This window comes from Mytilus edulis, chromosome 4 (genome assembly GCF_963676685.1).
Source record: "Mytilus edulis chromosome 4, xbMytEdul2.2, whole genome shotgun sequence".
Classification (NCBI taxonomy): domain Eukaryota; kingdom Metazoa; phylum Mollusca; class Bivalvia; order Mytilida; family Mytilidae; genus Mytilus; species Mytilus edulis.
The window spans coordinates 85,003,986-85,021,450 of NC_092347.1; the positions used below are offsets into that span (position 1 = coordinate 85,003,986).

General features: G+C 31.9%; 1 protein-coding gene across 1 annotated transcript in view; it reads left to right on the forward strand.

Annotated features, from left to right (window-relative positions):
• The window catches only part of LOC139520825 (uncharacterized), a 175,480-nt gene that overhangs the window by 150,086 nt on the left and 7,929 nt on the right, over positions 1–17,465 (forward strand). Inside the window, exons 78-94 of the mRNA XM_071313797.1 lie at positions 574–755; positions 1,608–1,716; positions 2,217–2,365; positions 3,047–3,208; positions 3,995–4,098; positions 5,185–5,252; positions 6,403–6,563; positions 8,453–8,558; positions 9,248–9,393; positions 9,687–9,886; positions 10,700–10,808; positions 12,113–12,244; positions 12,565–12,734; positions 13,809–14,103; positions 14,404–14,553; positions 14,942–15,044; positions 17,218–17,360. Of these exons, the coding sequence (XP_071169898.1) occupies positions 574–755; positions 1,608–1,716; positions 2,217–2,365; positions 3,047–3,208; positions 3,995–4,098; positions 5,185–5,252; positions 6,403–6,563; positions 8,453–8,558; positions 9,248–9,393; positions 9,687–9,886; positions 10,700–10,808; positions 12,113–12,244; positions 12,565–12,734; positions 13,809–14,103; positions 14,404–14,553; positions 14,942–15,044; positions 17,218–17,360 (2,489 nt within the window). The remainder of the gene's footprint in view (positions 1–573; positions 756–1,607; positions 1,717–2,216; positions 2,366–3,046; positions 3,209–3,994; positions 4,099–5,184; positions 5,253–6,402; positions 6,564–8,452; positions 8,559–9,247; positions 9,394–9,686; positions 9,887–10,699; positions 10,809–12,112; positions 12,245–12,564; positions 12,735–13,808; positions 14,104–14,403; positions 14,554–14,941; positions 15,045–17,217; positions 17,361–17,465) is intronic.

Here is a 17,465-nt window from a genome sequence, read left to right on the forward strand (position 1 = left end):
CTACAGTTCAAGTTTTTAAAACATTTATAAGATTCATAAAATATCCTGGATTTTTTCCAAACTTGAACAGAAGCTTCTTACAATCAAAAGATACTATTGAGAGGAATATTTTTATATATTTTTTTCCTCATTTTTGTTGAGCCTGTTATAAACAGCAAAAGTAGGTGAGACACTGTATTCCGAGGAACCCTTACAAATTTTTAAGGTAGAAATCAGTACTTCCCCTGGTTAAAAAAACATCTTTTGTGTTTACTAAAAATTGTCTGTAGCTTGAACTGGAATTCATCTGAACTTAACATTCAAGCTGTGGTGTCAGGTATTATTTGCCGCTAATTTTTTTTGTATTTTTGAGTAAATTACACTATTCCTATCAATGTTACACAGACTATTTCACAATAGAATATTGCCTATATGCACAAGCCTGATATGTCCTTAAACCTCAGGTAGATTGCATATGAGTTAAAGTCTTTGAGAAAATGATTTCAAGGTGGACCAACTTTTGTCAATTACTTTTTGTGATATTTTGCAAATAAAATATGTTTAAACTTAAGTTATAGTTCCTGTTTTATTCAGTATTTACCAAGAGATGTCAGAATGTTTATACAGACCAATTAAAGAACATCAACTATGCCTGGCTAATGAGACAGAGGTGATGGAAGATCACATGATCTGGCTAACTAATGGTTTAAATGACATTATGTCTATAGCCATGGGATCTCCACTTGATGAGAGAAAGACAGTAGAGACATGTATAGGTAAATAAAATAAAAGAGGGGATAAAGATAGCACAGGGACAGTCAAATTCATAAATCGAATATAAACTTACAATGCCATGGCTAAAAAAAAAGACATGAGTTGATGTTACACTATTGTTTCAGATAAGGGTGAATGTTGGTACCTATAAATAACATTTAAACCCGCTGCATTTATTTGCACCTGTCCTAATTCAGGAATCTGATGTTTAGTAGTTGTTGTTTGATGATGTGGTTTATAAGTGTTTCTTATTTCTTGTTTTTTATATAGATAAGATGGTTTTCCCGTTTGAATGATTTTACACTAGTCATTTTTGGGGCCTTTTATAGCTTGCTGTTCAGTGTGAGCCGAGGCTCCGTCTTGAAGACCGTACTTTGACCTTTAATGGTTTATTTTTATAAATTGTGACTTGGATGGAGAGTTGTCTCATTGGCACTCATACCACAATCTACGTTTTATCTATAGTCAAACAATAGTACATAAAATACAACATAGAAAAATAAAGACTAATCAACACAAACCCCACCAAAAACTGGGGGTGATCTCAGGTGCTCTGGAAGGGTAAGCAGATCCTGCTCCACATGTGGCACCTGACCTGTCATGTTGCTCATGTTAGTACAAATCCAGTAATAATTCTGGTATTTGAATGTAAGATGTGTATAGGTAAATTATATGAAAATGAGTAATTTTGGGTCTAAAAGCTCACAGTTGTTCTTAAAAACAGTTTACAAATTTGTTCACCATTGCCAAATATGGTATTGTTCATATTATTTTTTTGCTTTGTACTTTAGCAATCAATCAAAGTGTGTCTTAGGAGTAAGGACCTAAACTCTGATAATTGTTTTTTATTGTAGCTAATGTGACAAAGACACCAGACTTTGGTCAGGATCTGTGTGATGATGGTGCTGGTTTGATTATGTCAGAAATAACTTGTTTATATTCTATAGGTGATCAAATTTGCAAGTAAGTCTGATCATATGTTTAAGACACCACACTAGTTTAATAGATTTCAGAAGGTCTAAACAAATGTTAGGCAAATATTTTATAAAATGTCTTCTGTTAGACAAATAATTTCATAAAAATGATAGTTGTATTTGATTTACTACAGCATATACTGACCTTATTGGAAATTTAATAGGACATAATGTGTGTAATTCTCTGATAACTATCTTTTGAGAGTTATGGCCAGTGAAAAATTACACCTATAAAATTGTGAATGGAAATGGGGAATGTGTCAAAGAGACAACAACCCGACAAAGAGCAGAAAATGGCTGAAGGCCACCAATAGGTCTTCAACACAGTGAGAAAATCCCACACCCTGAGGCATGCTTCAGATGGACACTAAACAAAAATGTGTATTAAGTGATAATGGCTTTTTTGTTTAATTTGAGGGGTTTTTCTGTCAAATGTGCACATCTAGTTTTAGTTTTTAGATGTATAACAATTTCACCTATTTTTTTCAGTTCTTTGGAGTCTGCATATATTCCTTGTTTGTCAAATGGCTTGTCAAGGAAAAGGATATTTTGTTCAGCGGAAAGAATTTGGCGTAGTCTAAGTGCAGTGGGTGATTTGTTTGGAAAGTTAACCCAGGGTAGAGTGGAGATTTCTAGCTGTAAGTTTAATAGCACTATGAAGTATTACTAGTATATAAATATTACCCTAATGAATACTAGTTTTCTGATTAATGGGTACAGAAGGCACATGATAAAAATGAAGTACAAAAATGTTTCCCATTTATTTGTTGTAATCAGACTATTTCTTTTTACTGCACAGTATTTGTCTTCAGTAAATACTGTTTTAATGTACTTATGTTAGAATGAGGCCACAGTTGATACCTCTGCTGGTGGACTAACAGTCTTTGAGGGCACATCAGCTCAGTATAATAAACTCTGTATAACAAACCTTTCTAAAATTGTCCATTTTTAAATTTTAAATTATCAGGAAACTAAGTTTTCAACTCCCTTAAGTAGACTGTAGATTTGACCTAAGAGGAATTTAGGCAACTTTTAAGATCCTTTTTGGTCCCATAGTTCTTCAGCTGTTTCGTTTTTTTTTTTTATATCCTTACAATTTTTGCTCTTTCAAAGTGAGCAGGATTCTGACATTGTTTATTGTTGTTTTATTTATCAGTGATTTATTTGATTAAATATTGATACTAGAAGAAATATGTGAAATAACATAGGATACTTTATCACTCAACAACTTCCTGTTTACTGAATTATTTGGGAGGGGTATCATCAATAAGCAGTAGCTCGCAGTTTCATTTATTTTGATTATTTTTATGTGTTTAAAGGCAATAGAGATACAAGTGGCAAACAAGGAACCTGTCCAGCTGTTGGTAACTATACTGTAGGTTTATGCGTGGAGGAATGCTCAGGAGATTATAATTGTACAGGGGACCAGAAATGTTGCTCTAACGGATGTGGTCATGTCTGTATGGATCCTGATTCTAATAGTAAGCTAAAAAAATATAACTGGGTACTTAAATTACTTGAATTATGTTGAAATTTATTAAATATTACTAAAAATTACAGTGAATTAGAAAAATTTGACTTGAATTATTGAAAGGGAAAGGTAAAGAATATTACTGAAATTACAATAAAGTTAGAAATATTACTAAAATTATAGTGAATGATGAAAGAAGAAAGTTTTAATGCAGCAGAGGGATTATTTATTTTTGGTCTGTGGGTCAGTATGTTCTTTTTTGGTTTAGATAACTATGAAGATGTGATCAACTTAAATCCCATTTTATTATGATGCTTACTTTTTGACCCTGATTTTGAATATAGAAATCTGATAGTGTGAAATTAATGCTTTCTAATGTTAAAGTTTTAAGATGAGGTTATTAGCAGACTACATGTGTACTGTTTAAAAGTTCTTTGTGTATTTTATAAGATAAATGAAACTTTTAGTTGGTATGCAGATTTGTTTTAACTTTATGTAAAGTAAATTATATTATCTTTGTTATCCCCCCTTATAATATTTTTTTTTAAATGAATCAAACAAACAAATATTCTTGGATGTAATAACAGTTGTAATATTAGAATAAATCACAATTTGTTTTTCATTTATTTTAAAATCCATGTTTTCCTAAATGTTAGGCTTTTTATAACGTTAGCTGTTCTGTCACCTATAGTTGCTTATCTCCCCTTCATTTGGAATTTAGTGGATTGTTTTCTCATATCACATCATTCTTCTCATTTTCTTAAAGTAAACAAAAATTGTATTTATATCTTTACAGAAGACAACTCTGGCAGGTTTAACATTACCATAAGATTTGACTTAGATTGGAGGCCAGAATATAGAGAAGAAAACAGTACTTTTAGAACAACACTCACCAGTGAGGTATGATGGCAATACTTGGTTTTTATTAACCGGATTTTTGTGACAAAAATGTCGGTTATTGATTTGGGGATGTGCGGCGGGCGGCCGTGCGGTCGCATTAACTCATGAACCGTTCAACCAAAGCTTTTAAAATTTTAATATGTTGTTACTGACAACTAAATGAAGGTCAAGTTCAATAATGACGATTTTGACTTTTACCGTTCAGGAGTTATGGTTCTTGAAAAATTGAAAAATGGAGTTTCCAGTTGTGGCCGTGCATTTACGCATGAACTGTTCTACCAAAGCTTCCCAAATTTTAATATGTTGTTACTGATGACAAAATAGAGGTCGAGTTAAAAAATGACGATTTTGACTTTTACCGTTCAGGAGTTATGGTTCTTGAAAGATTGAAAAATGGTGTTTCCAGTCGTGTCCGTGCATTTTCTCATGAACTATTCAACCAAAGCTTTTGAAATTTTTATATGTTGTTACTGATGACAAAATAGAGGTCAAGTTCAATAATGACGATTTTGACTTTTACCGTTCAGGCGTTATGGTTCTTGAAAGATTGTAAAATGGCGTTTCCATTCACGTTGTTGCATTTACTCATGAACCATTCAATCTAAGCTTTTCAAATTTTAATATGTTGATACTGATGACAAAATTGAGATCAAATTTGATATTGACGATTTTCACTTTCACCATTCATCAGTAATGGTTCTTGTGATATTGCCAGGACACAAATAAATATTAATAAATCCGGTTTGCTGTCGTTGTGACAGCCTCTTGTTTACTGTAAATTTAGAAATTATTGTGCACATTTATTATTGGTATTTGATGGAAAATTTGAAAACAGATATATGTATCACATTTCAAAAGGCATGTTTCTAATTATTGTGATTTTTATTCACTAGGAAGGGGCTATGGGGTCACCGGTGAAAAAAAATTAAATGTCACAGGAATTAGGAGAAAATTAAGCCTGGGAATTATTTGGCTACACTTCATGGATAATTCTGAAAGAGTCTTATTGTGTTGGAAGCATAGCAATCTCCCAATACAATGAAAGAACTATAACATTTGTGTAGGTTACATTTATTTCCTTTTCAGCTAAATAGAATAATAGCCAGCAGTGAGTTAAAGGCCTATTTGAAGTATATCAGAGTTGTGGTGTTGAGGTATGTGTTAACTATACAATTAAATGGATAGGTACAAAACATGGCTTGACCAAATAATAAATGATGAAACAAAAAATTTAACTAGAGAAGTTCGTTTTGTTCCTTTTTAGCTCACCTGGCACAAAGAGTGAACTAATGTCAACATTTGGTGTCTGTTGTCATAGTAAACTTTTTCAAAGATCTGCTTTGAAACTACTGAACTGATTTTAACCAAACTTGGGGTGAAGGATCTTATGATATTTAGTATAAAGTTTTTTTGGTGTTTTTTTTTTATTATGGTGAGTCAATAAACATGGCCACAATGGCTAAATATAAAACATAGGATAAAATGCTGTTATTGGTCTACATCTCAAAGTAAAACAATTGGAGCAACACTGTCAGTGATTATCAACAGAAAAAGGTCTATCTAACCGAAAAAAAATTCAGACATTTAGATAACCTGATTTTGAGTTATTCCCCGTAAATGATAATAATTTTGAAATTTCTTAGTCTTAGGTTTTCATCTTAAAAACTATTATAAATGGAATGAAATTTTAAACAGCAAAATTACATTGTAGATCTACCAAAAAGTCTAAGAATTAAATTTGTCAAATTTATCCTGATATGGAGTTATTGCCCTTTAAAGACTGATTAAATATTTTTTTCATAAATTTCAAATGATAAAAATGTTTTGCAAAGTAAGAGCTACTAATAAATCAATATGACCGAAAATTGTTAATAGATCCCTTATTCTAGTTATTGCCCTTGAAATGATTTTTTACCAATTCTTTGAATATTACACATTCTAATGCAACAACGTTTGTAACATTCATTTTGATTGGATAACGTCACTTATTAACATGGCATCAATTGACAATTGATGCTATGGAACATACGCACAAGAGCAGACGGCATATGACAGATTTTAAATACATGTTTTAACGTTGTTTTCTGTCAGTTTCATTAGAATGGAGATAACAATATTGTATTTTAAACTCCAACGATATCAATTGGGGATTTGATGGTCGCAAATACCTGTTTACTGCATCCGCTAACGCGTCGCCAGTAAACTTAATTTGCGACCATCAAATCCCCAATTGATGCCGTCGGAGCTTAAAATACAATACAGTTATCTCCTAATTATACTTCATTAAAATCTTTAATTTTCAAGACCTGGAAGTATCATAGCTGGGTGTGAAGCTGAGTTTGATATGGACATAACAGAACATAAACTTGAGATGACCTTGAAGACAAGAATAGAGGAAATCCAAGATGACCCAGAATACACCATCTTACAGAAATGGTCAAATCTGTCTGTTGAAATACTCCCAGGTAAAGAACACAATTTACTGATAAAGCAGCCCTTTGTAACTAAATTATTATGGTATACCTAAGGGGTCATCCATAATTGTCAACCATTTTCCAAAGTGTACAAAACGTACACTTGGGGGGAGGGGGTTAAAAAATCAACATTTTTACCATACGCTTTTTTTTTTATTTCCGAAATTTATATCGTTTCCGTAGGGAAAGTCGATTTATAAAATCGAGAATTGGCTTGGGTGTGTTTCTCTTCTTATTTCTTCTTTATTATTTTCACTTGATGATATTTATTTCGATATCATAATTCTACTCAAATCGGGATTGAACGATTAAAAGATCAAATCATATGAAAACTAAATCTTTCAAAAATGTAAACTAGTAAAATTATTTAAACAAAAAGTTTGCAAGCATTTCTCAGTACCCCGATTTTCAATTTCACCTGCTTTATTATTGATCGAAATCGTTTTACTCTGTTTAATAAACAAAATTGATCGAAACACTAAATTCGTTGAATGTTTTGATTTTGACAAGACGCCATTTTGTGAAAAGATTTTAAACTGGTCCTTCGATTAATTTCCTTAATTGTAATGCATTCCAAAATAGTAAAAACCAGTAAACCGGAAGTAAACTTATTTTTCTTAGTAAAAGCCTCCTTCAATTAGGAGCACCTCCATATAAAGTTTAACCTTAACTTAGAAAATATCCAATAAAGTTACACGTTACAGTATATATACATAAACGATAATTATAGTGCCAAGAATGGCATATTTACAGGGACCATTTAAATAGAAATACAGGCGGGAAATTTAAAAACTCAAAATGTTTTAAAACATTACACTTTTATTGATTGCTGTCTTGAACTCTGATTCCATCAACAACTGTCAGTCCATACTAATGATACTTTACCAATGCAATAAAACCATGCATTTCCCTTTCTTTGATTCTTAGCATAATTTATGTGCCCTTTTGTTAATCTTTTGCATGCTCTAGGTGCCCTTTTTTATTGGAGTTACCATTTCCACTGTGTGATAGGGGAAACACTAATCTTTGTACTCTTTATTCTGACAAAACACAAGCATCACAGATAGATGTCATCAAATAAAACAGTCAGATATGTTTTAGTTTTTTTCTTCAATGCAAAGTTCTATATTAAACTAAAATATAATAGACAGGATCTTCTTTTTATTAAGAATGACTGATTCTTCTCTTGAAATCTGAAAATGGTTGATGTACACTTTTTGAGGGAGGGTGGGGGGTCTGAAAAAGTGTACGTTTTGTACACTTTGGAAAATGGTTGACAATTATGGATGACCCCTAAAAGGAAAATGACAAGAAATGATTTTTACAGATGGTTGAAAATTAATAGTTTACAATTGCTATTAAAATGTATTTATGAATTAGGACTAGGTTTGGAATTAGATTATGTCAAATATGTATTATTTGGAAAATCATAATTGTTCAAATACATTTTAAAGCTTTTAAGTTCACCAAAAGTTAAAAGAAATAAAAATTCCAGAGAGAAAAACAGTATTTAGAGTTAGACATTTGTTTAATCCAATTGTTTACTTTACAAACCTTACTCATATGGTAGGAAATTTTTACACAATATTCAAAGATTTCTGTGAATAAAAATTTGAATGTTCATAATTTATAAAGAAGGGTATTAAATGTTGATAAAACAGTAAAATTTAATTGTTTTTTTTTTTTATTTCTAACAGTTGTGTTTAGTCCACAAGAGTAATAAGACTCGACAAAGATGATAATGAATTACATTAACGTTGAAGTTGTAGAGGTCACTAACATTTTTTTCTCATCTGATAGATGAGATAAGTGTATTACCACAGTAAAAGTATGTATGTAATTAAAAAGTACACTTATAAATGTTGTGAATTATATTTCAGAATCAGAAGATGTATGTACAGATGTGACTAAGATTGCCAGAGAATTACAAGTGTGCTCTTCATATCTCAACTATACTCAATTTAAAGACAATAGAACTAACTGTGGGTATGTATGAGTTTATAATCTTCTGAAATATGTCAAAGGTCTAAGTAGTTACTACTGTAATCACTAGACAGTCAACACTGAGGTTGTGAGTTTGAACCCCAATCGTGCGGGTGCACTCCACTCCAATCTTATTTGACTTAAGGATTGTCAGTTTTCCTATCCAAGGTCGGTGCTTTTTCTCCTGCACTCCAGCTTCCTCCACCAATAAAAACTGACCTCCACTAAACAGCCTAAATGTGGTGCTTAAAAGTGGTGTTAAAACATCAAAAACCAAATCAAATCAAATCTTGTTTTTGACTTAACGAGTTTTCTGATAACTCTCAAAACTATAGATACAGCTTAAACTCATCTTAGTTTTGACTTGGTTAGAACAAAAAATTATAAATTATTTTATTTGTTTTTTCGAAATCTAAATCTCATCTTTGACTCGTGTATAAAACTTAGCTATATATATATCTGACACAGCTTTATATAAGACTTCACATTTATCTTTTAATTCTTAAATTGTTGAAACAAGTTTTTTTGTGGTCAACTGTTCAAAGATTTTCTATTTCAAGGCTACATATATTTCCTATAGTGTAATCTAAAAAGTGTTTATTCCAAATCTCATGTACAATATTAGTTCTAGATTAATTGTCTATTTTAGGACAAATTTCCTTGGATAAACATAATATTTTCCATTATTTTAGGTTGTACAACTATTTCCTGAACTGTGTTGTAAGCAGTGTAACAGCCAATAGACAAAAGTGTACAAGAGACTCTTTAGAAGGAATCATGCAAACAGTTTTTGAATCTATTGGTCGATCAGATTTAAAGGCTTTACTCAGTTGTTCAGGTAATTTAAATTTAAGAAATATTTTAAAGCACTCAAAGATATGTTTCACACTAAAGTTTTTGTACTGTCATAAATGTACTAAAACAATTTAGACATCCCTTACTCTCTTAACTTTAATGCCACATTCATTTCGTACAAAAGAATTAAAATTTCCTATTGTTGACATTTTTCTGTCATCTTCCTGTGTTTATTTATTTTTGGAATTTGATTTCAAAGATGCATAAGGTTATAATTACATGAATATCAAATTTACAATGTTCGTATTGCACATAATTTTATTTTTTGAATTTCAGGGCAGGGTTCTGTGGATTTTAGAGCTGATTTAGAATATATGAAAAGAGTTATCCGATCTCACTTTTCTGATACCAGACACCATGCTCCACAATATAGTGCCTACAAACAAACTGCTAAACAGTTTATCTTTGATGAGTTCCAGAGATTTGGATTAGACACTGAGTACCATACCTTTAACGACACAGAAGTTTCATCTACAGTAAGTAGAAGCTAAACTTAAGAGGATAAATATGTTACGCTTATTAAATACTGTATAGTGGGTTATTTTCGCAGGTGTAAAATTTCGCGATTTGCATTGAATAAAGTATACGAAATATTTTGGCGGTTATTATTTTCGCGGTATATAAACCTTTATCAATACCTTTGCATGTGCATTTAAAATTGGCGGAATTTATTTGGCGATTTGGTTCTAACCGCGAAAATAAGTGAAAATTTACACCCGTGAAAATAACCCACTATATGGTATATATTAATGAAATCTGATGTTCAGTAGTTACTGTTTGTTGATTTGGTTCATAAGTGTTTCTCGTTTCTCATTTTTTATATGGATCAGACTGTTGGTTTTCCTGTTTGAATGGTTTTGCACTAGTCATTTTTGGGGCCCTTTATGGCTAGCTATTCGATGTTGGCCGGGCTCCATGTTGAAGACTGTGCTTTGGTGGTTTGCTTTTACAAATTGTGAATTGGATGGAGAGAAGTCTCATTGGCACTAATACTACATTTTCTTGCATCTATTATAATTTGAAATCGTCAGGATTTGTTTGCAAAAAGGATCAGCAATAGTATCATTATGACTGAGACAATTTATCAACTTTTCACAGGAGTTATTGCCCTTGATAAACAATATGTTTAGGCAAATTGGTATTAAATCTATTACATAGTCATATTTCTCATATTTGTGATATCAAATTAGGGTAAAAGAGTACCACAAAGTGGCCATAAATTAAAAATTGAAAACTGTATTTCATGAGTACAATTATCCTATGCAATATATCAATTTTCTTTTTTCCAGGCAACTTTTCAATCAGTGATTGGAGTACTCAAAGGAACAAGATTTGGAACAGCTGATGATTTGATTTCGGGTCTTGGTGCGCATTACGACACAGTTAACACATCCAAGGGTAAGGTCTTGGTGCCCATTACATCACAGTTAGCACATTCAAGGGTAAGGTCTTGGTGCACATTACGACACAGTTAGCACATTCAAGGGTAAGGTCTTGGTGCACATTACGACACAGTTAACACATCCAAGGGTAAGGTCTTGGTGCCCATTACATCACAGTTAGCACATCCAAGGGTAAGGTCTTGGTGCCCATTACATCACAGTTAGCACATCCAAGGGTAAGGTCTTGGTGCGCATTACGACACAGTTAACACATCCAAGGGTGAGGTCTTGGTACACATTACAACACAGTTAACACATTCAAGGGTAAGGTCTTGGTGAACATTACGACACAGTTAACACATCGAAGGGTAAGGACTTGGTGCACATTACAACACAGGTAACTTACCCAAGGGTAAGGTCTTGGTGAACATTACGACACAGTTAGAATATCGAAGGTTAAGGTCTTGGTGCACATTAAGACACAGTTAGAACATCATAGGGTAAGGTCTTGGTGCACATTACGACACAGTTAACACATCGAAGGGTAAGGTCTTGGTGCACATTACAACACAGTTAACTCATCGAAGGGTAAAGTTTGGTGCACATTACAACACAGGTAACTTACCCAAGGGTAAGGTCCTGGTGCACATTACAACACAGTTAACACATCATAGGGTAAGATTTGGTGCACATTACAACACAGTTAACACATCATAGGGTAAGGTTTGGTGCACATTAAAACACAGTTAACACATCGAAGGGTAAAGATTGTCATAGATACAAGTTTCTTTAAAACAACAGCATTAAATTAATAAATGTTTTACCTTCAAACAGAATATTGAATTGAAAGAGTGTTTCCTTAAAACAGCAGAGTTTAATTAAATAAATGTTTCCTTAGAACAGCAGCAATGAGTTAGATAAACGCATCTCATTATTGCATAAATATTTTGTACATATATTAAGTGCTTATTTTTCAATGAAATTAAGATATATAATTAATTAATAGTGGACACTCAATGTTGAAATGGGTTAAAATGAGGAATCGATCTCTCAATTTATTACATGTAGAACATGAAAATAAAGAATTTAAACTGAATTTCGAAATATTCTGTTAATTGGCAATAAAATGAAATAAAATTCAGAAGTTCTAATGAATTAATTTACGAACATATAGTTAAATGCACATCAAATATGTTTAAATGATAATCAAATAATGTCAGCGCTTTTCTTCAAATGTTGATATCAAATGACGAAAAAAAGACAATTTGTGATGCAAATTTTCTCAAGAATAAATCAACGTATTTTTTTTTATATATACAGGAGTGGATGATAATGGTTCTGGTGTGGCAGCCATGTTGGAAGTGGTCCGACAAATCACTAATATAAATAATTCAGGATACAAGAGCAAAAACACAATTATTTTTGTCTCATTTGATTTAGAAGAATATGGAGGTATGTTATTAATATTAATCATGAAATAAGAAATAAGAAAAAAAAATACTTTATTTACAAGTCTTAGAGAATTATTTAGTGGATTGAAGAGATGGAACAGATACCATCTGCAGCTCCCTCATAAGGAGAAAACATCAAAGTTATCTTCTTGTTACTGTGATATTTTTTTTACTATTACCTTTGGCAAACTGAACAATTAAGAAGAGTTTTTAATTATCATTTGAGAACATTACATATTGTTTTGACTATTATTTCTCTTATGAATTGTATTTTCTAAACCTGTAAGATCAACTATTGGCAATTTATTTATTTTCACTTAGGGTTGTCTGGAAGTAGGAACTTTCTACAGGACTGGCTCACTCCATGGCTGATAAAGAATTATGGCTCCACCATACCAGAAAAACTACAAGGTGTTATTATCCTTGACACAATAATGGAGTATAACACTTCTAGCCAATCACAGGTCTTTCCACTAGGTGCATTGGACCAGGTAAGATTAAATTGATAAGTTATAGTTATATTGAGGTTGAAAAGAATATTCTGACATACTGTAATGTGAGAAATTATTGCACGCATTTATAATTGGGATTTTGATTTTTGTGATATTGAGAAAAGTCCTGTTTTAATAATTCATAAAGAAAATTTTAAAATGAGAGTAAATAATTACATTATAACCTTACTTGCATTTTCACAATTATGAAAACATTGCAATAATAACTGAAAAAATTGGGATTGTATAGATGTAAAGACATATTTTATGGGTGGATCTTTGATTTTATTCTCCTTTATTTTAAATTTGGATGATTAAAACAGCTTAACATGTTCTATATACAAATGTCTCTTGTTGTGTATTGACTTATAGTTGTTTTTTGTCCTTTTTCATCATTGGATTGCTGTTTCATTAATGAATACCCCGCATCTCTGTTTATTGATATTTATCAGGCAAATATACTTCAATGTTCTTTTTGTGTATTCTGAAATTGTATTTTGCAATACTTTTAACATGGCATTGAAAATATGAATATTTTTTTTAACAACTTCACAGCTTGATGCATGCACTAGCTTTCTTGTATACCTAGCGTCTGCATTTAACATCAAATTATTCATAAGTTCTTCTGGTAAACTTGCAATTTTTTTCATCTGCTTTGGCACCTTTCTTTATGATTGCGATGTGTGATGCATAGCAAAGAGTAATTTAGGCGGGAACAGCTTATATCTGGATCTTAGTTTAGGACTGTCATTATACCTGTATATAGATACACAGTGTCATTATACTTAAAAATAGAAACAAGGCTTTGGATACATAAAATAACCCTGGAAACATGTGATCCAATGAAAATAGTAGAATGTTACACCCTATGTAATATATAGACTCTTTCAGTTGAAGGGTGAATCCGGGTGTGGATTTTTTTTCTGTATTGAAGATCCATTGGTGGCATTCAGCTGTTATATGCTCTTTGGTCGGGTTGTTGTATCTTTGACACATTCTCCATTTCCATCCTCATTTTTATCTTTTTAAACATTATTTTAAGCATGGATGAAATATATCATACTATTATTTCAGTTTCAGCAATTTTTCCCAAGTGCTGTTGAAAGTATACTATCAGATGATGCTAGAGGTGACTTCATCTCTTTAATATACCGTCAACCTACTGACGATAGAGTTCTGGCTGAGACATTTGACTCATCCTGGACAGCTGCAGGAAGGTCTGAGTTTGAAATCGAATCATTCGGGTTGCCATTTGCAGACTTATCAAGCGTTCCACAGGAAAATTTAGCATTTATGTATCAATTCCTGAGAAGTGACCATGCCAATTTCTGGGGAGCTAATTTACCTGCCATATTTCTCACCGATTCAGGTAAAGTTTAAATATTTTATTTTAATTTGATACCTAGAAATGTCCAATGGTTCAAGCTTCAAATAAATTGAAATTATTTGTTAATTTGAATACTCATTACTGTAAATTTAGAAATGAAAATGTACATATAGTATAGCAAATCAGTAATGAAAGGTAAAAAAAGTTAGATCTAATTAATACCATTAAAGACATTTTGTGATTGAAAATCAATACTGAAATAATAAAAGTTATCCATTAACAATAAACGAATATGTATACTGAAAATTGAAGTGTTAAACCTCCCATGCTAATATTTTTTAGCTAATTTCCGTGGTGATATGATACAATGTTACCACAACCCTTGTGATGACCTTGACACAATGCTGACAGATGACAATGTCAATTTCCTGGGTAAAATAGCAGACACAGTTACAGCTACCATTCATAGACTATCAGAACCTTTCATACCAGGTTGGTAATTTACTATTAAACTAAGTATTCTTTATTTTCAAACTTGGAAGGCTTGTCTCTGACTGTTTTGGTACATTGAAAATTTATATTATGTTTTAAGCATTTAAATGTGTTGCCATTTCAACATTATATAAGAAGTGAATCTAGTAGTATGGACTGGAACTCAATTCTCTTAATAGTATTTTCTTCTTTGAAATGAAAATGGACCATGGTGGCCAAGTAATAAAAAAACAAATTGCTAGTCTGTCAACACTGGGAAAAAACAGACTTATCTCAATGATCTTCTATAAACTGTCTCTACTTAAATCATAGGGTATTTTGAATATCTTTATGTATTGTCTTATGATATTATAGTACACATTACATAGTATGATCCAAATATTTACAGATGATATGGATGATATTTGTGAAGACAGTATGTTGATGGAGTTAATAGTCAATCAGTCTTGTACTTCATATCTACAAGGATTTCAGAACCAATTCTCTTGTCAGTAAGTAATCGCATTATAGATATTGTTTTTATAAATTGGCCATAGAGTAAAAAGTCAATGAACAGCAACCCAACAACTCAAATTCTTCAAAAAGCTGTTAACTGTTTTCAACCCACTTTGTTAACTGTCATCAGCATTTTTATACGCCCGTCTTTTGCCTGTCTTTTAGACGGGACGTATTATGGTATACCGTTGTCCGTCCGTCTGTCTGTCTGTCCGTCCGTCGTCCACACTTCGGACAATAACTCAAAAACACTTTCACCAATTTCCATGAAACTTAAGTGAATTGTTTATATCTATTGACGTAAGCTCCCTTTCGTTTTTTTTTAATTTCAAATTTTAAGTTTTGGATTTATGGGGCTTTATTCATAAAAAAAGGGGGGAATTTCAACACTTCGGACAATAACTCAAAAAGGCTTTCACCAATGTCCATGAAACTTTGGTGAATTGTTTATATCTATTGATGTAAGCTCCCTTTCAATTTTTATAAATTTCAGATTTTTAGTTTTGGATCAATGGGCCTTTTTTCATAAAAAAAAGGGGAATTTTTAACACTTCGGACAATAACTCAAAAAGGCTTTCACCAATGTCCATGAAACTTTGGTGAATTGTTTATATCTATTGATGTAACAAATAATACTTAATAAAATCTGATGAAAACATAAAATTTGTAAAATCTTTAGTTCAATTTAAAACATTAAATTTCTTGTAAAAAATAGGTTCCATGAATGTCATACGTTTGTACTATTATTGAATGGTTGCAAGGATGAAAGCACATTAGCAGTCCCTGAGATACTAACTGTTCCCTGAGGCATATATCATTTTATGATAACATTTTTACTATCTAAGCTATGGATAAAAATCAAATACTGTGTTTGCATATAGGATGTTTTACTCTTGTTAAAATTGGATGCAATTGAAATCACAAATGATACCTTAGCATTGCAGCTTTTTTATAGAGTTCGGTTTCGGTGGAATGGTTGAGCGCAATAAAAAATGTTATAAAACATAACTAGTCTACAATAGCACGTAATAAGTGAACAAGTGACAACATGAAAATCCTAACATGTGACTAAATATTCCTTAAATGTTAAAGGGTGTCATTTTATGAAAAAAATAAGTAAATCAAGTCTCCTAAACATTTATCAATATGATCATCTTGTGAATATTCTAAACAATAAAAAGGTAATAATCATTATCCACCATATTAAGCACCATTTGAACAACTTTTGCATACATCTTTGTATAATTTAGTATGGATTCCTTACTGTATGTGTTCAACAGAATCTAACTATGAGCAATATACCCCAAGAAAATTACCTTCTTTCAAACTACTATAAAATTAGGAAATCAGCCATAGAATTACTAAAACCCATAATCATATATCACTTTCCTTATATTGCATTGAAGACTTCTATGTTATATGCCAATGTTAATGATATTTGTTTTTTATGCTAAATATTGAAAAGCTGAACTAGGTTTAATCATCAGTGTCTTCTTCACTGTAATCACTGTCCTCATCATCAGAAAAATCCTCATTTTCATTCTCAGAAGAGGCCTCCTCATCATCAGTGAAATCTTTATCTTCATCATCAATGAAATCCTTACTTTCATCACCTACTTTCTCATTTAGATCATAACTTTCAGTAGAGTCACTTTCACCATCTTCACTTTCCCTGTTATCTTCTTGCTGCTTCTCATTGTCATTGTAGTCTTTTTTGCCATTTTTATACGCCCGTCGTCAATGAAATCCTTACTTTCATCACCTACTTCCTCATTTAGATCATAACTTTCAGTAGTCACTTTCATAATCTTAACTTTCCCTGTTATCTTCTTGCTGCTCCTCATTGTCATTGTAGTCTTTTTTGCCATTTTTATACGGGCGTATCATGCGCTAAAGAGCAGCCCTTTATTGTATTAGTTGTTAACTGCTTTTGCCAAAATCGAGGTGTTGTTAACATGTTACGGACCCCCTATTGCCCCCCCTTTATCCCTAGTTGGAACCCCCATTTAAAAATGGCTGGATCTGCCCCTACCCCTGCATCATTAAGAGAAGTTGTGAGTTTAATAGACACTATCAATGATTCACCATCAACCTCATAAGTTTACTTGGTAGCATTGTTGATAGATATTTTTACTGGTCTTAATAATTTTTTTATAATTGATATTTTAGAGCCCTTAGTAGCATTGTTGATAGATGTTTAAGTCCACTAATGCCAGGAGTGACATGCAACAGGAACAGAATGTTGTCACATGTTGTTACCATGGTGATGGTTGCTAAGATGTTACCAGTTGGATTTAATATCTCAACTTGTGGTAAGCATAACTTGTTTATTAAGTTTGGTTGGATTATTTTAGAATCATAATTCATATAAAACAGAAAATTGAATTACAAGCTTACAGCCAGTGAACTAATGATAT